Source organism: Thamnophis elegans, chromosome Z, assembly GCF_009769535.1.
Source record: "Thamnophis elegans isolate rThaEle1 chromosome Z, rThaEle1.pri, whole genome shotgun sequence".
Lineage (NCBI taxonomy): Eukaryota > Metazoa > Chordata > Lepidosauria > Squamata > Colubridae > Thamnophis > Thamnophis elegans.
In genome coordinates, this window is record NC_045558.1 from 110,033,235 (window position 1) to 110,056,834 (window position 23,600).

Genomic DNA, 23,600 nt, shown 5'->3' on the forward strand with positions numbered 1-23,600 from the left:
TTCTTAGATTTTTAGAAGTGAGCATTAATAATAACAGCATATATAAAATTGTTTTAAAAAGCAGGGAACTTTTTCCAGAAACTTGTCTCTTTCTTTCAAGCTTCCCACCATTGTTTCTTGTCCTTCCCTTAGGTCCTATGGAGAATAAATCAATGATTTTTTTTTCCTGTGACAACTTTTCAAGTATTTCAAGACTGCAATTCTCAGGCACAAAAGATCAGTACCATATGTTCAAAGCTATACACAAGAATCTAGTCAACCAAGTTCAATACTAAATTGGTGCAAGATAAGGACCAATGTAATTCAAGAAGATTTGGATTTAGACAGGTCATGGGAACATAAAAACTCTAAGATGATGGCTTTTCCTGCTCCTCCTTTCATCCTTAAACCTTTTCTTGCCCAGTTCCCTTCACTGTTCATTATATAATTTAGCTCCCAGACCTCAATTTTTGTTGCTCATCTCTGCCCTCTTTCTAATGTCTCAGCATCTTTTGGTTTCATGATGATTTTTGTATTGTGGTAATTTTTCTGTCTCTCTTCCAGGCCTGCATTCCTGAATATCTAATTTGTGGTAATTAATGTTTTTTATCAGCTAATCATTGTTCAGCAATATCTGAATCTGGTTAAAATATTTTCCAATGTTCTTATATTAAGTTTAAGTATTCCCATTTTGTTAGTTCTGATTTATAATTGTAGGATATAATGGTTCAATGATTCAATAGTTCAACTATTTAAAAAACTGTGTAGTTTAGTCTTTTTTGTTTTTCCAGTATTCTAGAGGTCCACAGTTCTTGTTACCCAGTCATGGTCATTAATCCACTGTCCACTTGTTGACAGATGCTCAGGAAGTCTAATATTTGACTCAGTCCCCATTGGCCTGAGAGTTGACTGAGCCAATGTAGGATTAATTTTCTGTTCTGTCATCATATTAAATGGGTTAATGAATATGCATAATCTGTCTCTCTTGCTAAGAGCTATCTCATAGTTTAAGTATATCTAAATCTGTATTCATCTAGCTTCATCATGTTTTGAAAGCTATTGGATTTAACAATAGTGCTGGAGATAAAATTTATTTTAATGAGGACCAAGAATCTACAGATGGCTATGACATTGTGAATTGCATCATCTTCCCAAATGAGTCTTTTTCTCAGGTAAAAGTTGGAAGAGTGGAGCAGCAGAGTATGAAAAACTTGGTATTCACTTTTAAAGATAATGCAGTTGTGTGGAATAACTGGTTCAATCAGGTGAGATATTTTAGTTCCCCCTTCAGTTTAAATACTACATTTTAATTCTTTCTTTGTTTTATATGGTTCAGCAATAAGATGCATTTCCTGCACAAATGCTGAAAATTACTATGCCCTTGCTTCTAGAAGTAAATGTTTTCTGATTTGTCGATATAACAAACCAATTGGATACACATCAACTAATTGATGCATTTCAGTTGGTACAGAATTATTATGTTTGTTGTGCAATGTCAATGATTTCATGAAAAAAAATTGATATACGTGAAGGCATTTCTATAGCCCCAGTTGGAGATTCTTAAAACAGATACATTTTCCCTTAAAGCAGCTGTGCAATTACAGGAAAGTAATGTATTTGGTTTATGCAGTTTGTAAGAGGTAAAACTAGAACTCTTTTTCCCCTTGATATCCAAAGTGTTAAAGAAAGATCACATCAGAGATGGTTCACAAGGATCTTTTACCTAGTGTGAAAGGATACATGTTTCTCCAGATCCAATGACATACCTAGCAGGGCATATCTAAATCAAGGCAGGCACATTGGGCCATAGGTCCCCCCATTTTTTTTCATTTTTTTATATTCTATAGAGACTATTTTCAGTCTTGTATTTCATAATTAAGCAATATGTTTTTCATTTTCATTTCTGAAAAAACTGTGTTGGCCAAGGGATTATTTTTTGTTTACTATCTTCTGCTGTCTTTGTGTGTGCTATTGCCTGAGCCTTAGCAACCTCACTGAATTTGAGAAGGAAAAATTGCATGGGTACAATATATACCTTGTGTTTATATTGGAAAAGTAGTCCATGAAAGCAACATGTAAATAATAAATTGATACATTTATTGCCATTGACATCCACCCATGTGTTGATGGAGAAAAGGCTGAAAATGATCTCCAACCTTCTCTTTCTGAGTGCCATGAAGTTGGAAAAATGAGTTGGTGCTTGTTTTCCTGCTGCCAGTTGCCTAAATTTGTCAAAGAAGAGAAAATGACCAGATTTGGTTTTTGTCTTATTACAAAGTATACCAATATTTTATAATGGATTTTTTAAAATGTAAGTTAATTATTAAAATGATAAATCTTTCTTCATAAACCTTCCAAAATCTAAAAAGAAAAAAAAATCATAATTCTATTAGTCAGGTGAAAATGGTCTTTACATGATTAATTATAAAGAGAATGAACTAGCAGATGAACTAAAGATAAAATAATATATTGGCTTTACATGAAGTAGTTTTTAATGTATCACTGTAATAGGGCCTAGAATTATGGTTGTAAGACATAACAATGATTAAGTGGGTTATCATGTGATCTTGTCCAATTTTACAACCAATTTAAGTAATTAAGCATATGCCGTAGTCATTTAGTGAATACTGCTATCATTAATTGAACTCATTTTTCAAAAAGATTTTTTTTTTGCCAGAAATCAGAATTAAAAGCTAGAATGCTTATTTATTATAAGCATTATAAATGCAATCAGGTTGCTAAATGTCCAAATTAGATTGTGTGATCTAATCACACAATCTGGGGGGCTGTTGTGTATAAACTGGGTTAACAAAAACACAAATGAGGGGGTGATAAGCCACCAGGGAAAGCAAAGGGAAACCATCAAAGCCATTAAAAGCAAAAGTTAGAGTATTTTGGACATGTGATGTTACACCCAGAAAAATACAGCATACTTCACTTAGTCCTCCAGGGGAAAATTGAAGGCAAACGAGGTCCAGGCAGAAGAAGAACATCGTGGCTATAAAACTTAAGGGACTGGTTTGGACAAACCAAAGTGCTCAGCAGCACTTTTTCTTGTGGCTGTTGACAAAAATATGATTACTGATATGATCGTCAATGTCCGATGATAGATATGGCACAAGAAGACGAAGATCATGGGACAGTGTCTATAGGAATTTGTGAAAAATATTATAACTAGCTCTGGGAAGTAATGTGTAAAAATGCTGATCATTAAGCAAGGACTACCTATAGTTACATCTGAATTGTAGGCATCTGGAAATTTGGTTTGAGATCAAAACACATTGAAATGACTTGTTAGTAAAAATTAACAGCTTACTTTTTTTATTTAGACAACACCCCATTCTTTTTGCACTGACAATTGCCAAACTGGATACTATAGACAACTTCGACAGGGGGAACCTGTTTGCTGTTATGATTGTATTCCATGCCCTGAAGACATGATTTCTAACACAACAGGTATATATGGAAAGAAGATACAGAAACAGTTAGGAATAGAACAAACATAGTTAAATGCACACAAAAATCTATCTTGAATTGAAGCAAAATGAATGAATATTCTAAGGCGGGGGTGTCCATCGCCTGTTGTCACAGTGGCATCACATGCCATATTGGGACTGGCATGGGTGTGACCAGAGCATGACTCATCCGGCCTGTGGGACAGAAATTTGACAGCCCTGCATTAGGTTCATTGCAGTGTGTTGGTTGGTAGGTTTTGTTTCTTTTATTTCTTTTTTGTATATTACATATTACTCCAGGAGTTAAACAAAGGCTTTCCTCCACATTCTTTTTCCACTGCAGTATGTCTCTTAGATAGGAGAAGTGGAGAGATCCTGTGTATGCCAGAAAAAAAAGTTCTATACTCTGTGTGGACTTAAGTCTGTATCTTTTTTGTTCCTACTACAATATATTGCTTATCCCCTAGTCTACTGACTTTCTTTATAAAGTTGTTCTGAATTATTAAAGTCACAAGTTTAAAAGTTGTGTCAATTTGCACATAATTTTACTGTGCATTTTCTGTTAGAATTCTATTTTAGAGTGTAAATGGCAGAACTGAAATTAGAAATTGAGATATTAATGTATTGACTACTTGCTTCAAGCTCAAATTTCAAAAAAATATGAAAATTACTACAAACATGTGTAATTATATGATCCACAGTCTTCCATACCTATATCTTAGTGAAACAGATTGAGAAATAATTTTAAATACTATTCTCTGTCTCTGCCCCTCTGTCTGTTCCATTTCCTCCCCTTTCCCTCTGCCTTTCTTTCTCTTGCTCTTTTTCTCAACCACAGATGCACAATACTGCAGCCAATGTCCAGATGATGAGCATTCCAGCCAAGGGCAAGATGAATGTATTCCAAAATCAATAGACTTTCTCTCTTATACTGAAACTTTGGGAATTCTGCTAGCTTCCTCTTCCATCATTTTGTCTTTCATCACAGTTCTGATACTCATCATCTTTATTAAACTTAGGAAAACTCCCCTTGTCAAAGCCAACAACCGGGACATCACCTATGCTCTGCTTTTTTTGCTTCTGCTTTGTTTCCTTTCCTCCTTGCTTTTTATTGGAAAGCCTAGGAGAGTGACCTGTCTTCTCCAACAAATAATGTTTGGCCTCATCTTCACTGCTGCTGTTTCCTCTGTGTTGGCCAAAACCATCACAGTCATTTTAGTTTTCAAAGCTATACAGCCAGGAAGTAAGATGAGAACCTGGCTGAAGAAGAGTGTAGCTAACTCTATTATGCTTCTCTGTTTCCTCGGACAGTTTGTAATCTGTGTTGCCTGGTTATCAATTAGTCCTCCCTTTCCAGACTTGGACCTCACGTCCCAGAGGACAAAGGTCATAGTTAAATGTAATGAGGGATCAGTTGCCATGTTTTATTGTGTCCTTAGCTATATGGGCTTCTTAGCCTTTATTAGTTTTATTGTTGCTTCCTTTGCAAGGAACCTGCCTGATAGCTTTAATGAGGCCAAATTCATTACATTCAGTTTGTTGGTGTTTTGTAGCGTTTGGGTTTCCTTTGTTCCCACTTATTTAAGCACCAAAGGGAAATACATGGTTGCTGTAGAAATCTTTTGCATCTTGGCCTCTGGTGCAGGATTACTGGGTTGCATCTTTTTCCCAAAGTGTTATATTATAATTGTGAAACCTGGACTTAATTGCAAAGACCACTTGATAAGAAAAGTTCTTTAAACTTTTATCATATTTTTCTTTGTTTCCCTTTTTTATTTGGAATTATTTTTTTGTATTGTTTTTATCTTATGTTTCATAAATATCTGTAAAGTTTCTTCATTTACTATTGAAAACAACCTATATCCATGTTTTAAATAAAGCAAAATATTATAAAAACAAAAAAATTGTATAGTCAACTTTCAACATGTTACTTGCTGAAATGTATAAAGAAAGTCCCTTTGATATGAACTCAAATACAACCATGATAATTCACATTCATATGATGCATAGTGATAAGGAAATTTTGCTTACATATATTACCAACTAGCACTAAGTGGGCAATCATAAAATGAAGAATTATGAGTCCTTATCTGAGTTACCAATTTAATTCTGGCTATGGACATTAGCAAATCATCTATAGTCATGAAGACCAATGTCACATGACTATGACCAGTAAAGTACTGTTGGCTTCCCTATTTATTTTGCTTGTTGGAAGTCAGTTATTGAAGTCACAAATGATGATGTTATGACTATGGGACATTGTAGCATGTATTATGTAAATGCATAATGCACAATGATTGTCCAGTTCCTAAAACTTGATCACTAAAAGCAGGACCTCACAATTGGCTGCAACTTCAAAGACCACTCATAAGACTCCTTTTCCAACACTATTGTAATTTTAAATGTGTAATTGGTAAATGAGAGCTATCTTCACCAACAGCCCAATGATAAATTTGTCACCTCAAACTATTTGACAATCTCAGATTTTTAAAAATAAAATAGTATAAAATCTCTAAACTGTGCTCTCCAAGCAGAAATTAGGTGTCCAATTCGGCCATTCTGCTCTATGGAGATGTCACACTATCAGCCCTCTCTCAAAGATCCTGCAGGACAAAAGCAATCTGGACAACTGTGGGATCTGATAGAGTGAGAGCTGTGAACCATAAATACAAAGCTTTTTCTGTGATCCAGCATAACAGATATAGCACCCTTGCTGATCTTAATGGAGCATCGTGGAGGTTTACGGAAGCGTCACAGGCAAGTACGACTCAAGCTCGCACCATGTATGTGTGTGTGCATGTGCATCCATGTGGGTGACACCAGGGCCGTTCCAACCATAAAGGTTGGAACGGAATCCGGAACCCACCACTGAGTTATAGGCTTATCTTTTCAGAGGTTTCACTAGTATATAAGGGAAAAAAAGGGAAGGGCCAGCGTGTAGCAGAGTTTAATGTGTGGCTAAAGGAGTGGTGTAAAGGGGAAGACTTCGGTTTTATTAGTCATTATGCCTGCAGCTGGTCCAATGAAAAACTGTTCAAAAGAGATGGTTTGCACCCATGCAAGAAAGGGACTGAGTTACTTGGCATTAAATTCACAGGTTTTCTGTATAAACATTTAAACTGGACAGTGGGGACAGAGAATTAATTGATACAGAACATTTCTATCTCCAGCAATCTAAAATTCATAGGGTTATCAGTGCATGTAATATAGATGTCTGTGCGGGCAAGATTATTACTCCTGCTGTCAAGCAAAACCAAGCATTTAATAGTGAGTGCCATACCATGTGCATGAATCATACAAGTGGCAAGAAAATAGGGGCAATCAGGCATAACACAGGTTATGTAGACAGTAAACACAGGGTCAATCAAAATGGACTCAAATGTCTATACACCAATGCACAGAGTATGAGGAATAAATAGGGTGAATTAGAAATTCAAGTAAATGAAGGCATATATGATATTGTTGCCATTACAGAAACTTGAGGGATGAAACCCACAAATGGAACATACAGCTGGAAGGATTTAAATTATTTAAAAGAAATAGACCAAATAAAAGAGGAGGTCAAGTTGCACTATCTATAAGAAATAACTACATCTCTACAGACATAGAGCACAACAATGATGAGTTGGGGGGGAAATGATATTGCCATAGGTCTATACTACAGTTTACCCAAGCAGAGGAAGTGGATGGATTTTTTGCTAGTCAGCTAACTAAGGTTAGCACAACACAATAGTAAGGGGGGATTTAAACTACCTTGATATCAAATGGGAAACAAACTCTGCACCAAGTGGAAGATCCAACAGGTTTCTAACGAACCTAGCAGACAACTTTGTTTCCCAAAAGTAGATAAAGGAACCATATTCGATTTAATTCTCATTAACAGAGAAGAAATGATAGGTGTTGAAGCCACTAAGGCAGAATATCAGGAAATACCTCGAGACTGTAAAGATGAAGTGAGGAAAGCTAAGGCTCACAATGAAGAAAGACTTGCCATGAAAGTAAAAAAAAATTACAAAAAAAGGTTCTTCCAACATGTTAAAAACAAGGAAAAATATTAAGGAAACAATTGGTCATTGCTAGGAGAAAGTGGCAAGAAGGTGACAAGCAACAGGGAGAAAGCAGAAGTACCGTATTTTTCAGAATATAAGATGCACCTTTTTTCCTCAAAAAAGGCTGAAAATCTGGGTGTATCTTATACACTGAATACAGCATTTTTTTGCCTCCCGAAGCCCCGCCCTTTCACCAAAATTGCCGTGCATAACCTTATGGAAGCTTTCAGAGAGATCCTAGGGGTTGGGGATGGCAGAAATGAGCAAAAATAAGCCATTTGTGCCCCCCAGCCCCCAGCAGCACTCTATAAACCTCTTTAAGGCTATGCATGCAATGTTTTGACCAAAAATGAGTCTGTTTTCATGAAAAATGGGCCATTTTTTGCTAGTTTTTGTCTCCCCCACACCTCAGGAGCACTCTGCACCCCCCCCCCAGGCTATTCGTGCCTTTTATTTGAAAAACATGGGCCTGTTTTCATGAAAAATTGGCAGTTTGGGGAGGTTTGCAGAGTGCAAAAAGGGTTCCCCCCCTTTTGGAAAGCACTTTAACTAACTGATGAGAATTACATTGCTCAAGTGCTGTGCTAGCAGAAACAAAGTCTTATGTGCTCCAGCAATTTCCTTCTCCAGCACATGGATAAATACACCTGGAAACATCTACCTATCTACCTACTTTCTCTTTCTCCTCCTACTACCTACTGCATTTTTCTCTCTATTTCTCTCTATCCCTCTACTTACCGACCTACCTACTCTCTCTCTCCCTACCAATCTACTGTATTTCTCTCTCTCTCTATTTCTCTCTCTCTATCCCTCTCCCTACCTACCTAGTGTATTTCTCTCTCTCCCCCTCTATCTATTTACATACCTATCTACCTACTCTCTGTCCCTACTTATCTACTGTATATATCTCTCTCCCCCTTTACCTACCAAACTACCTACTCTCTCTCTCTTCCTACCTACTGTATTTCTCTATCTCTATTTATCTCTTGCTCCCTACCTACCTACTGTATTTCTCTCTCTCTTTCTTTCTCTCTCTCTATCCCTCTACCTACCTACCAACCTACCTACTCTCTGCCTATCTATCTACTCCATTTCTGTCTCTTTCTATTTCTCTCTATCCCTCTACCTACCTACCTACTACTCTTTCTCTCCCCACCAACTGTATTTCTCTATCTCGCTCTATTTCTCTCCCTCTCTTTCCCTTTATCTACCTACCTAACTACTCTCTCTCCCTATCTACCTACTGTATTTCTCTCTCTTTCTCTTCCTCTCTATCTCTCTATCTACCTATATACTTTTTTTAAAAAAATTTGCCTCTTCAAAACTTTGGTTCATCTTATACTCCAAAATACAGTATTTAACTCATTTTTTTTGCATCTGTCTGTACACAAAGGGGTAAAACAGTCCAACCTATCAAGAACAGCACTACAAAAATCAGATTAGGAACACAAGTTGAAATAGGGAAGAAAATGGTAAGTGAGCACCTGTCTACTCTACATGTGTTCAAATCACCAGGACCAGATGGATTACACCCCAGGGTTCTGAAGGAACTGGCAGATGAGATCTCAGACCCACTGAACTATATCTTTCAGAGATCCTGGAGCACCGGGAAACTGCCAGAGGCCTGGAAAAGAGCTGATGTGGTTCACATCTTCAGAAAAGGTAGTAGATCCAGGAAACTACAGACCTATCAGTCTGACCTCAATGCCAGGAAAGATTCTGGAAAAGATAATCAAGCAACAAATTAGCAAACACTAGAAGTAAACAAAGTGATAGCCAAAAGCCAACATGGGTTTGTCAAAAACAGATCATGCCATACTAATCTTATTGCATTCTTTGACAAAGTGACAAAATTAGTGGACCAAAGAATGCCATCAATATAGTTTACTTGGACTTCAGTAAGGCATTTGATAACCTACTACTAGATAAAGTAGAAGAATGTGGGTTAGACAGCATGACCACCAGATGGATTGGAAATGTTTATTTATTTATTGGAAATGTTTATTTCACTTGTATGCCCCCCTATTCCCGAGGGACTCAGGGATTCATAACTGGCTGACCAACCGCACTCAACATATAGTCCTCAATGGAACTCATTGGAGGAAAGTATTCAGTGGAGTATCCCAAGGCTCTGCTTTAGGCCCAGAACTCTTCAACATCTTCATCAATGATTTGGACGATGGAATAAATGGGTAACTCATCAAATTTGCAGATGACACCAAACTGACAGGAATAGCCAACACTCCAGAAGATAGGCTTAAGATACAGAAGGATCTTGACAAACTTGAACATTGGGCACTATCTAATAAAATGAAATTCAATGGTGAAAAGAGTAACGTTCTACATTTAGGCAAGAAAAATGAAATGCACAGGTATAGTGTAGGTTGTACCTTGCTCAATAGTAGTAATTGTGAGAGGGATCTTGGACTCCTAGTGGACTATTATTTAAATATGAGCTAGCAGTGTGAAGCAGCTGCCAAAAAAGCCAGCAAAGTTCTAGGCTACATAAACAGAGGGATAGAATCAAGATCATTAGAAGTGTTAATAACATTTTATAATGCCTTGGTAAGGCCACACTTGGAATAATGCATTCAGTTTTGGTCACCACAATGTAGAAAAGATGTGGAGGCTCTAGAAGGAGTGCAGAGAAGAGCAACATAGATGATTAGATTAAATCATCTGGAGACTAAAACGTGTGAAGAACGGTTGCAGGAACTGGGTATGTCTAGTTTAATGAAAAGAAGGACTAGGAGAGACATGATAGCAGTATTCCAATATCTCAGGGGTTGCCACAAAGAAGAGGGAGTCAAACTATTCTCCAAGACACCTGTGTAGAACAAGAAGGAATGGGTGGAAACTAATCAAGGAGAGAAGCAACTTTGAACTGAGGAGAAATTTCCTGACAGTTAGAACAATTAATCAGTGGAACAGCTTGCGTCCAGACGTTGTGAATGCCCCAACACTGGAAGTATGTAAGAAGATGTTGGATAGTCATTTGTCTGAAATGGTATAGAGTTTCCTTCCTAGGCAGGGGGTTGGACTAGAAGACCTCCAAGGTGCCCTCCAATTTTGCTATTTTATTGTATTTGATAAATATATCACAGAAGCAAAACAGAATAGTAAATCTGCCCACTTTATCTAGTAGAGAGTAGTTAATCTGAGCAGGGCTTCAGGTGAATATTTGCAGATGCAATAAAGCCAGAGAGATGAGCTTGCCCTGCTGCCTTTATTGCAACAGTATAATCTCTTAATATGGAGTCATGTCTTTAGTTGTATTCACTCTATGTGTATGGCATCATTCCTCGGGGATCATGAAGATCTGTGATTAGTGGGAACCCTCAGGGTTCAATAGAAGTGAAGATGTTCACAAATGGGATACAAACTGCTTTCCAAGAGTCTGAGCTGATAGAAATGCTTGTGAAGTGGAAGTGCTTTTAGTGAATAATCACTCAGAATGATGTACACAAAATATTCTAAATATTAGTGAAGAATTATTATTTTTATTATTAGAATAGTTTACAAAAATAAGCAAACCAAAAAACTTGGTACTATCAATCAACAGGACTCAAGTTAATGAGGCTTAACCTTCCTCATATCATTTCTTCATCACCAACTATAAGTTCACCAAGTATCAGACTCATTTCTTAAGACAATTATCAGCAAACAAGCTCATGTATTTTCAGAATTCAACCTGAGTAGATGGTATATTGATTAAAAAATGAGTTTGAGCAGAACAGTCAGGGATAAAATGAATACATGGACTCATAGATAAGATGGTAAAGTACTGAATCAAGATTGCCAAGGCTCAGGACTTAAACCAGATTCACTAATTAATTATGCTAATTTAGAATAGCAAACTAAGTTTGGTGAAAAGCTATTCTGCATCTTTGCTATGATTGCATCCACCAAGTTGGAAATTGTATCACCTATTGATGATTAAAATATAAATATATCACTTTTATATCTGTTGAACCATTAAAAAAAGAAAGGATAGTATGATGAGTGGCAAGTGGGATAGACAGTTGCTTACAGTCAAACAGAAAAATGATTGATAGCTTTTCTCAAAGCTTGCTTTATATCTTTATTCCTCAGGCTGTACACAAAAGGATTTACCAAGGGAATCAAAATAGTATAGAATACAGAGCAGATCTTATTAAGATCTCTAAGGGTTTTGGTTTTTGGCAACACATATACTATAACTATAGTTCCATAAAAGAGTGAAACCACAGTGAGATGGGATGAACAAGTAGAAAATGTTTTCTTCCTCCCTACAGTAGATGGAATCCTTAAAATGGTTTTTACTATGTAGCCATAGGAGACAAGGGTTAAAAGAAAAGGAAGTAATCCAAAGAGAACTGACAGAATAAATATTAGAAGCTGTATTTTCATGGTGTTGCTACAGGATACTTGCAGTAGTGGTGTAAAATCACAGAAAAAGTGATCAATTACATTAGGTCCACAAAATACTAACTGTTTTATTAAATATGTAGGCATCGAGTTCACAAGAAACCCAATAATCCAAGAGCAACCTGCTAACTGCAAGCAGGTTTTCATATTCATAATAGTGACATAATGCAGTGGTTTGCATACTGCTAAATACCGATCATAAGACATGGCAGAAAGTAAATAGCATTCTGCTGTAGCCAATCCCCCAAAGAAATATAACTGTGTGAAACAAGAATTTAATTGCATCAACTGATTTCCAGTTAGGAAGCTGTCAAGCATTCTGGGGGAAATAGTTGAAATATAGCAGATTTCTAAGCAAGACAAATTTATCAGGAATAAGTACATTGGAGTGTGAAGGTGATAGTCAGTTACAGTTAAGACAATAATAAGAACGTTCCCTAGCATTGTCACAAGATAGATAACTAGAAACACCAGAAAAAGAAGGATTTGAAACTCAGAAATATCTCCAAATCCTAGGAGGATGAATTCTTTTATTACTGTTTGATTATTGTCTCTTCTATGTTCCATGCGTTGTTCTCTAGGTTACATCAAGGAGCTGCAGAGCCTATGGAAAACAAGGATTCCTCATAAAGAACTGATACGATACTTAAAAGTATTCAGAATATACTTACGAATATAGAATATGAATGTGCAAGAATATATACATTTAATAAAACATAATAAGTAAGATATCTGGTCAGCAGTTGAATGGTAATCTCCATTACAGTCATCTGATATACCTAGGATCTTTCCTTCTAAAATTAAAGATTCCTCAGATTCTAGCTATGCTTCTCATATATGCAAACTTTTAACAATGGTTATAAGAAACATTGTCACTTATGGCATAAAATTATGGCATAATTTAATGATATGGCAGTTCCTTATTTAAGTTAAGATGTAATTCCAGTTGAAAACATTTTGTTTTCATCATCTTCATCCTTAAAAAAAAAAAAGAAATCCTAAGCATGCCTACAATAATGTTATAGTGGAAAGAAGTATAAATGCCAATTGACTTTTCAGCTGTTCCCACAAGGAGCTGCAATCTTCAAGATTCCCTCTCTCTGCTGGTTCCACAGCCATCCAAAAGTTGTTCTGGGTCATTCCTAATTTATTGCCCACCTTTCAGTTCCAGGGGGAAAAACTTTAAAAGAACCAGCTGTGGCAGCAAACACAGCAGCTTGTGAATAAGAGAAAGAAAACCCCTTACTTCTCAGCAGCCATCTTCATCCTTATTCTTATCATCAGCTTTATTCAGTAATACTAACCAAATAATGTGTATTAAAGATGTAAAAAGTTAAATACTATATATATAAAAGTATGTGTGTATATATATATATATATATATATATATATATATATATATATATATATATATATATATATATATATATATATATATATATATACACACACACACACACACACACACACACACACACACACACACACACTTAAAGTCACAACCCCTGGTATGCCCAAGTATGGGAGGAAGGTCACACTTCCACTCTCTGTCATTAGGCTCGTCACAAGAGACCATCCAGACAGAAACCCAATATTTTTTACTGTTGCCTTTTTGTTACATTGCATAAATATAGCATAACTATATAGACAACTTTAAGATTATCTGTTTTCTTATTGCGTGAAGGTGTTTGTTTCATATCCTAATATTGTATACAACAGTATAGGGATTAAAAATTAATACCTGAGATCCAGCTCCATGTGTGTTTAATAAAATGAAATGGTAAATCTGTTAAAAATGTCTGGCTGATTAGAAATGTTTTTCCAAGTATAGTCAATTCAACATGTTTTAATTCTTATATTCAAATGTGCAGAATGCAGACTTTTTCCATGAAATCATAACTGTGATTTCCCTTTCCCTTTTCCCACCTTGAATCTATAATATATAACACATTACATTTGAAGAAAAACATAATTTACAATTTGACCTACACTTCTTTCAATCTCAGATTCAAAGCCTATATTTAAAGATATAAAAGAAACATCTCAAGTAGACAAAATTTTCAGAAGCAGTGAGTATTGATCTCCATACAGGTTCAAACAGTCCCTATGAGAAATACTAACACTAGGGGATTAATTAAAAATATTTAAGCAAACAAATGAATGAAGAAATGCTAATGGGAAAATTTGGAAATGTCCAAAGCAACATCGAAATAAGTGAAATTTATTTATTGTCAGTGACTAAAAACATTGTAATAATAACTAATTCATGAAACAGTATTATTAAAACTCTACACAGGAGTCTTTGTGTTTTTTTTAATACAGCAATGCTATATCATTGTACCCTAAAATTGAACAATAACTTTTAAAAATTGCACATTCTCTTAAAGAGTGTCATTGATTTAACTGCTAAAAGCAGAAGAATAAGAATGTTTAGTGTCATAGAATGCTTAATTAAATCAGATCAAAAGCAAGGAAAGTGAAGAACGATGTTATGCCATTTCAGACAAGTGACTCTCCAGTCACTTTTTAAAAGCCTCCAGTAATGAAGTACCTACAATTTCTGAAGGCAAGCTGTTCCACCGGTTAATTGTCCTCATTATTAAATTTCTCCTTAGTTCCAGGTTGCTACTCTCCTTGACTAGTTTCCATCTAATGTTTCTTGTTCTGTCTACAGATCCTTTGGTAAATAAATTGACCCCCTCCTATTTATGGCAATTTCTCAAATACTGGAATACTATTATCATGTTAATCCTACTACTTCTTTTCTCTAGACTAGCCAAACCCAAATCCTGAAAAAGTCTCTGGGTGTTTAATCACCTGAGTTACTATTCTTTGCACTTTTTCCAAAGTCTCAACATCTTTCCAAAGTCTCAACATCAGCATTAGTGACCAATGCTTCATGTGATTTTGATACTATGCATCTATTTATACAATCAAGGATTCTATTACCTTTTTAAGCTTCTACCACACACTGCTTGCTCATATTTAAATGATTGTTCACTAGAAGTCCAAGGTCCCTCTCACATTTACTGTTTTTGAGCAAGGTTTTGCCTAATCTGTACTTGTACCTTTATTTTTTCCTGCCTAAGTGTAAAACCTTGTTTTGCTCCACATTAAATTTTATGTCATTAAATTCACTGTCTTCAATCCAACCTAAGCATAGTACATAAAATTATCTGCTACAATGTCCTACCTGTCAATGAATACTTCAGCTTCAACCACAATAATATACAAACTCACAATAGATACAAATGTATGGTAAACTGCTCCAAATTTGATTGCAGAAAACAGAGCTCCCACATCAGTAACAGAGTTGTCAATGCCTGGAATGCACTACCTGACACTATGGTTTCTTCCCCAAGCCCCCAAAAATTTAACTTTAGACTGTCTACTGTTGACTTCACCCCATTCTTAAGAGATAGGCATGCCTACCGTCCCCATCCTAATATTCCCTTGTATTCATATTCATTTCATATATTCATAATCATGTCTATACTTATATCTGTTATCTAATTCATGCTTGACAAAATAAAATAAATAAAATAAAAATAAAATAAATGTTGTTGGATAGGACCCCTTGTTCAAATCTGTCAAGAACTTTTTCGATCCTGTTTTCTGGGATGTTGGCTATTCCTGCCAATTTAGTGTCAACTGCAAATTTGACGAGTTCCTCTTCAATTCCCTCATCTAAGTCATTTATGAAGTTGTTGAAGAATACTGGGCCTAAGACAGAACTTTGTTGTATCCTACTGCTTGCTTGTTGATGTAATACTATTAAGGATGATTTGTTGAGCATGGTTTGTCAATCAGTTAAAAATTTATCTGGTGGTGATGCTGTCTGTCCCATGTTTTGCTAGTTTACCAATAATGTGCTCTACTTTGTTGAATGCCTTGCTGAATGCCTTGGTAAGAATACTATGTCCACAGCATTTCACTGCTCTACTAATTTAGTCATTTTGTCAAAGAATGAAATAAGATTGGTTTGGCATGATCTGTTTTTAACAAGTCCATGCTGACTTTATTTGTTTCTATACGTTTACAGATTTGTTTCTGATTATCTTTTCCAGTATCTTTTCAGGTATTAATATTAGGCAGATTGGTCTGTAGTTTCCTGGATCATTTCTCCCCACCCCTTTTTTTTGAAGATGGGAACCACATCATCTCTTTTCCAAGGATAACAATGAATTTATGTATACTTGATAGAGGATTGGTGATATAATGTATAACTCTAAGTATATATCATAAAGATATTCTGTCATTGATAAATAATTTTAATATTTTAATTAAAAATTGGTATGTATGTATGTATGTATGTATGTATGTATGTATGTATGTATGTGTGTATGTGTATATATATATATATATATATATATATATATATATATATATATATATATATATATATATATATATATATATATGAAGTGACTATTTAGAATATCTTGTTGAAAAATGAAGGAATAACATCTTTGTTTGAATGTATGATGTACAAGGACAATAATGAACATAAGCATACTTGATAGATGATTGGTGGGATTATACATAATTGAAAACAGTGATATACAAATATAAATAGTTGGTAAATCATTTTTATTGTAAAAATACCCAGAATGGGAAAAGTGATCATATAAAGGTATATTGTTATTAAACAGACAATCAAGAATGTAAGGGAATTAGGCTTATTGAAAAGAAAAAAAATATTAATCGTAATTGAATATACGTTGTACAGTGAAAGTGACGTATTTAGTTATATTAGATGGAAAATCTGTGATTGTAAATGTAATTGAGAATATGGATGCAAAAACACTTGTAACCAAATGACATGCTGTATGTAATGAATGAGAATTATGTTGTTTTTTTTAATGTTTAAAAATAAAAAAATGTAAAAAAGTTTCTAAAAATTCACATGACTTGAAAATCTCAAGCAGGATGCTAATGACTTTTCCATGGACTTAGCCCAAAATGATACATTTAATATTTCAATGCACATAAAATGAAACAGTTTTTTTCTGATTAAACAGAACTGGTTTTGAAGACAGAACAGTTAATAAATGAAACATTATCTAAACTATCAGAAGAAAATAATTTCATTTAAGAATATAAAACAGGAATATACATTGATTTTTTTTTATATTTTTCTAAACTTGAACAAAAAGTAACAGTCTTCTCAAAGAATCCTTCACTTCTCTATTTCTTAAACTATATATAATAGGATTAAGTATGGGGGTTATTATGGTGTAGATTGCAGAGAACACTTTACGAAGCCCATACAGTTTGTTAGTATTGGGTACTACATAGATACTCATCAGAGTCCCATAAAAAATAGTCACTACCAAGAGATGAGAACAACAGGTGGAAAATGCTTTTTGTTTCCCTACAGTGGAAGGCATTCTCGTTATAGCTACAATGATAAATGTGTAAGATGTTATGGTTAATGCAGATGGTGGAAAAGTAAATATTGAGCTTAAAACATAAAGAAAAACTTTTAAAGCATATGTGTCCCCACAAAATAATTCTATAATTGGGAAGGTGTCACAAAAAAAATGATCAATTCTATTATTGCAGAAAATTAATTTGGACATGATAATCAGTGTAATAGTGTTTGCTAAAAACCCACTAATCCAAGAATAGGCTATCAGTCTGAAACAAGTTCTGTCATTCATCATGGTGACATAATGAAGCGGTTTGCATATAGCTAAATATCGATCATAGGACATTGCAGATAACAGGTAACATTCCACAGATACAAAAGAACCAAACAAATAATGTTGCACCAAACAAGTGGTGTAAGAAATCACCTTATTTCCAGTAACTAAGTTGAATAATATTTGTGGTAAGATGTTTGAACTGCAACAGGCCTCCAGGCATGAAAGGTTTCCTAGGAAAAAATACATGGGAATGTGGAGGTGTTGATCGAGAGCAACCAGTAAAATAATAAATAAGTTCCCAGCTATGGTCCCCATGTAGATGAGGAAGAAGAGCAGGTACAGAAGAATATGTAGTATCTGATTGTTTCCAAATCCAAGAAGAATGAATTCACCATTGAACGTCTGGTTTATCATATTGGTAGTTTCAAATAACTGTCTCTGGGAAAAGTAAGATGGCAAAATATATTATCATTTTTCTCTGATTTAAAAAAAAATTGAAATGGGAGGGGGGGGGTCTATGTCCACTACCTCATCAATGTCATTGTTTTTGTTGGCTTTTCTCCTATGATAGATAGATAGATAGATAGATAGATAGATAGATAGATAGATAGATAGATAGATAGATAGATAGATAGATAGATAGATAGATAGATAATGATAGATGCCTAATAAGATATTTCATTTTACTTTGTTTTTTTTCCTTGTTAACATTTTTTATTGAGTTATAAAATAACATTAGATACAAAATAAGAAAAAATAGCAAAACATTGAGGAGGAAAGGGGAGAAGAAAAGTGAGGAAGGATTAGAAAAGAAAAAGAAGCATTGACTTTTGACTATCTTTATTGGAGTAAAATAGAATATTAACATCAAATCCCAACTTTTTGTTTTTTCATAATAATATAAACTAGCCATTTCTATAAGGACCCATCAGTCTTTTGTTTCAACTTTGTAATATGTTTCCTGACAGATTGTTTGCAAATATCATTGTTTTTTTTCTAAAAATAGCAATCAAATTTATATTTGGCATAACAAAAAGGCAATGGCTAATTTAAAAAAAAAACATAATTTTTACTATACACTCCTGATTCAAGCAAATTTAGTGTTTTAGAATCTTTTGCACTTAAACCTTGACTTGATTTCCCCCCCATTTAATTTAATTTTTAATAGCATTTATTAATACCATGAGTCTTCAGATACTTGAGTTTTAATAGAAAACAAAAGAGCTATGTACCTTCAATAGAATAGTCATGACAGATGTGAAAATGGATAATCTGGAACTGAGAGAGAATTTCTTACTGCTTTGCCTTAACCTCACAATATGTCATTGTTTCTTTAACAGAATGAAATAAGAAAAAAATCCATCACAAAAAATGAAATCTTTAAAATTAGATATAAATATATTAAACATAATAAAGAAAGTTGGATATATTTATTTCCAATTTAAAACCTCTTTCTCTGTGAAATGTAAGAACTTTTGGCTGTACTTGTAAACCCACTAAGATATTATAAATTCATTCTCACATTTTATTTTGTTTTATTATGAAACCTGTACCTAAAATAGGCATGACAAATATCTAAAATGAAGGAAATATACCCCATAAAAATGATTAAATATTACAAAAACTGAGATTAGAATATGTTACCAAGTTGTCTATTAATAAAGTAGTTACCACTGTCTCTAATTTGGTGGAAACTTGAACAGAGATTCAGTCTTAATCCTAATGCCTTGTTTATTGTTGCATTCCTTTAATAGCTTTCTTATTAATATTACATTCATGTGACTGTTTGGATTTTTTAAATGAAATTGTATAGTTGATGTTTTGTGAAGGATTTTTTTTTATCAGAGAAGGAAAAAGTTCCTTTACTCCCAAGACATATGCAGATCACTAGGGAAAAAGCAGGGTGAGGAAGGCTGGGGAAAAGGAAGATCTTCAATTTAAGATTTCAAAAACTTAGGAGATTGTTTGTCAGTGTTCAATTCTGCAGAAATGGTATATTTTATTACCACAATTCTGATTGGGACATGATAAACTGTGTTACTGCGGTTGCCAGAAAATCACTAATTCAAGAGAAGATTTAATTCTGAAACACATTTTGTCATTCATTATGATAGAGCAGTTTGTAAATGGCTAAATAAAAACCAGGACATCACCTATGGAGAGTGATCTGTATTCTTTAACAAATAATGTTTGCCTCATCTTTTCTGCTGCCGTTTCCTCTGTATTGGCCAAAACTACCATAGTCATTTTAGTTTTCAAAGCTATATAGCCAGGAACCAAGATAAAAAACTGGCTGAAGAAAAGAGTTTGTAATCTGTATTGCCTGGGTATCAATTAGTCCCCCCTTTCTAGATTTCACGCCCCAGAGGACAATGGACACAGTTAAGTGAAATGAAGGATCAATTGCCATGTTTTATTGTGTCCTTAGGTACCTATTGTGGGCTTCTTAGCCTTCGTTAGTTTTATTGTAGCTTCCCTTGCAAGGATAGCCTGATAGCTAATGTTAGCTAATGACAGCATAGTTAATGAGGCCAAATTCATTACATTCAGCTTGTTGGTATTTTGCAGTGTTTGGATCTCCTTTGTACCCACTTATTTAATCTCCAAAGGGAAATACATGGTTGCTGTAGAAATCTTTTGCATTTTGGCCTCTGGTGCAGGATTACTGAGTTGCATCTTTTTTCCCAAAGCATTATATTATAATTGTGAATCCTAGACTTAATTGCAAATATCATTTGATAAGAAAAATTCATAAAACTAGATGTAGTAGTTAGTTGTAGTTGTAGTTTATTCAATTTGTATGCCGCCCTATTCCCAAGAGATTCAGGGCGGCTAACAACCAAGAGGGAAGGGGATACAAATAAGAAAATAAAAGACAAACAAATTAAAATAGAACAACAGTCGCAGCTTCAAATGGGGCTGGAAATTCATCAGCCCTAGGCCTGCCGGAACAACCAGGTCTTAGTGGCTTTGCGGAAAGCCTGGAGGGTGGTGAGAGTCCAGATCTCCATGGGGAGATTGTTCCAGAGGGCTGGAGCAGCCACAGAGAAGGCCCTCCCCCGGGGAGTTGCCAGTTGGCACTGGCTGGCAGATGGAATTCGGAGGAGGCCTAATCTGTGGGATCTGATAGGTCTTAGGGAGATAATTTAAATAGGTAAATAGATCTTTTTCTTTGGGACAGCCCCTCTGCTTTAGGTTGCTGAGTTCCAAAATCTTGATAGATTTTTAAAAGTCAACTTAGGCTCTCTGTGAAGAGATGATCTAATTAATTTACGAGCCTCGAGACAAAGTTCAAACAAAAATATTCATTTATTAGGATCAACATCTTGGCTTGATCTTCTGTGGAGCCTAAACTGGCTTTCGCTTAATTGCGTTTGAACTTTATTCCTCTATCTTCCTCTATCTTCTCCCTTCTGTCCTGCATCATATATCATATTCATGAAATAGGTTGTAGAAATATGAAATCCAACTCTGGCCAAAGGTATGCATGGAATCCTCCCTCCAATGCCAACCTGATAATAGTCATCACAACGCTTTATAAATTGACATACTGCTCCCCTCATTTCCAAAAGTGACCTGTGTGACACAAAGACAATTTGAGTACAGGTATATAATTTAGGGGTGTGTTCCTCCCCCAGGCTTGCCTGGATTTTCTACATGGAATTTTGGTATAAGGCGACCAGCCTGGATATTCCTACTTTTTACCCACGATGCCTCTGTTAAGGGGTAGTCCTTCCACTTGATTAAGTATTGGAGTTGTCTCCTGTGCCACTTCGAATCAAAGACTCATTGAACTTCATAATGGGTTGGGCCCCCATGACCATAGGGCCCGGGTGCTCCCTGCATAGTGGTCGCAAAGTAGATCCAATCACCGGTTTTAAGAGACTACTATGAAACGCCAAGGCAGTTTCAATTGCACTGGGACTGGGTTGATGATCTTTACTATGGGGAATGATCCCATAAACTTTGGCCCCAGTTTCTTGCTAGGCAGTTTTAATCTCAAATATTTTGTGGAGAGGTAAACCTTCTCTCCCACCAGGAATGGCCATTGCAGAGCCTGATATTTATCTGCTTGTATTTTATAGGTTCATGCCGCTTTAGCCAGTGCATTTTTGACATTTTTCCAAGTTGCTTTCAGCATTGACATCCAATCAGTCAAGCTGACTGAGGTGGGAGGGAGTCTCTTGGATACTCAGGCATTGGGACAAAGTCCATGCCACTCACTACTTTGAACAGCATGAGTCCTTTGCTACTGTGAACAGCATTATTGTACATGACCTCAGCAGAAGATAAAAGGTCTGCTCAATTGTACTTCAGATAGTTCATGTAGCACCTCAAGTAGTACTCTATCATGGCATTCAGTCTCTCTGCTGCCCCATTAGTGCTCAGATGAAAAGCTGAACTAAGACCCTGAGATGACCCAATGGATCACAGGAACTCCCTCTAGAACTTAGCCATGAACTGGACCACTCTATCTGAGATAATTCTCCGAGGTACTCCATGCAGTCGGTAGATATGCTTCATAAACAGTTTAGCCAGCTTGTGAGCTGAAGGTATTCCACTACAGAGTATGAAGTGTGCCTGTTTGGAGAACAGATCTATTACAGTCCAAATCAACGTGTTTCCCGCACTTTTTGGCAACCCTACTATAAAGTCCATTGCAATCTCCTCCCATCGCCTTGTTGGCTCTGCTACTGTTTGCAGACTCCAGGGGCTTTTCCCGGTGGTCTCTTCATTGTGGTGCAGATGGTGCAACTTTTCAACTAACTATCCACATTTTTCTTGATGCCAGGCCACCAGAATTGCCTCCAGGCTAAGTGTAAAGTCTTCAGGAACCCAAAGTGGCTTGCCAGTTTGGCATTGTGACTCCTCTGGAGAACTAGGGTACATAGGGATTCTGGGATGTAGCGTTTCATCCACTTCCATGCAAATTCATCTCTTTTCATCAAGATATATTGGTTGTTTTGGAACCAGGAGTTGGTTAGCAGTTCAGTTTTGAGTCTCATGGTTAGGTTGCTTGCTGGTTGGTCTTGCTGATCATGGTGTTGCACCTTGTGGTTACTTGGGCAGCTGTTTGAGTAGAGGGAATGATGGCATCCACTATGTGCTCCTGTTCTCATTTGTACTGAGGCCAGTCTTTTTGCTCTGATCCCCAGTTTCAGGACTGTGGTTAGGTTGATCAAGCACCTTATCCAGCCTGAATCTATCAGGACTTGAAAATCCCCCCTAGACTTCTGGGGGCGGAGGCTGTCGCCGAAGGGGGCTCAACAGAGCTCCTCTCAGAGATCTGGTTTGTATATCTAAATAAGATCAAAAATATCACCCCTTTTGGGCTAGAAAGGGGCAGGGAGAAGCTCAGTGGCTAGGGTCTATTCGTAGTTCACAGCCTTTTTCTTTTTTTTTGGCTGTGGACGGAGATTAGACCCAGCGTTAGCTGAGCTCTTATCTCCAGCCAGTTCTTCTCAGCTGCCTTTTTTGCAGCTCTAGACAGGGGACTCCCCTCTCAGGACAAAGCAAAGCTGCTTGATTTATGATCAATACGAGCGGGTCCCACCCCTGTGAGGCTTTATTTTTATTACTATCTTAAACACCAGCCTCGTTTGTCCTTGAGGCTTCTTTGTTCAAACGCATTACAAAATGGCGATTTTTCTCCGTTGGTGACTGATAGGAGATGTACTTAGCCGGCTCTACCTTCTTGGAGACTATTCCTCATTAACTACCCAAAACTTATAAACAATTTTTTCTTTTTGGAAAGCAAGGGAAGCGAGGACGCTGTTTATTTGTTTATCTTTAGCTCTTATTTATAATGGCTCCCAGCTCAAAGCCGAAGCGTCTTTCTACGAATGTGCTTAAAGATTCTGCTACAAAATCGCTGCCCTTGTCTCCTGCGCCCTCTACTGGAGATTTTTTAACACAGGAATTTCTTTTTCAAATGCTTAATGACTTTAAACAGGAAATTAAAGAATTTGTATTGGAGTTATATGACAATTTAGAGATTAAGATTGCCCAACTGAAGGCGACTATGTTTAAAGGCATGTCTGTTCTGACAGATTACACCGCTG

At 35.9% G+C, this 23,600-nt stretch overlaps 2 protein-coding genes across 2 annotated transcripts; both read right to left on the reverse strand.

Annotated features, from left to right (window-relative positions):
• Positions 1 to 11,515: 11,515 nt before the first annotated feature.
• Positions 11,516 to 12,457, reverse strand: LOC116521360 (olfactory receptor 11L1-like). Its single transcript, XM_032236038.1, has one exon. It carries the CDS (start codon positions 12,455 to 12,457, stop codon positions 11,516 to 11,518), a length of 942 nt encoding a protein of 313 aa, XP_032091929.1.
• A 4,571-nt stretch (positions 12,458 to 17,028) lies between these two features.
• On the reverse strand, positions 17,029 to 17,607 carry LOC116521361 (olfactory receptor 11H6-like). Its single transcript, XM_032236040.1, has one exon. It carries the CDS (start codon positions 17,605 to 17,607, stop codon positions 17,029 to 17,031), a length of 579 nt encoding a protein of 192 aa, XP_032091931.1.
• Between the last annotated feature and the right edge of the window lie 5,993 nt (positions 17,608 to 23,600).

What these genes read in the sequence shown, in the direction of transcription:
- LOC116521360 (XM_032236038.1), bottom strand. Translation starts at nt 12,457, where the DNA reads ATGGAACATAGAAGAGACAATAATCAAACAGTAATAAAAGAATTCATC.
- LOC116521361 (XM_032236040.1), bottom strand. Translation starts at nt 17,607, where the DNA reads ATGTCCTATGATCGATATTTAGCTATATGCAAACCGCTTCATTATGTC.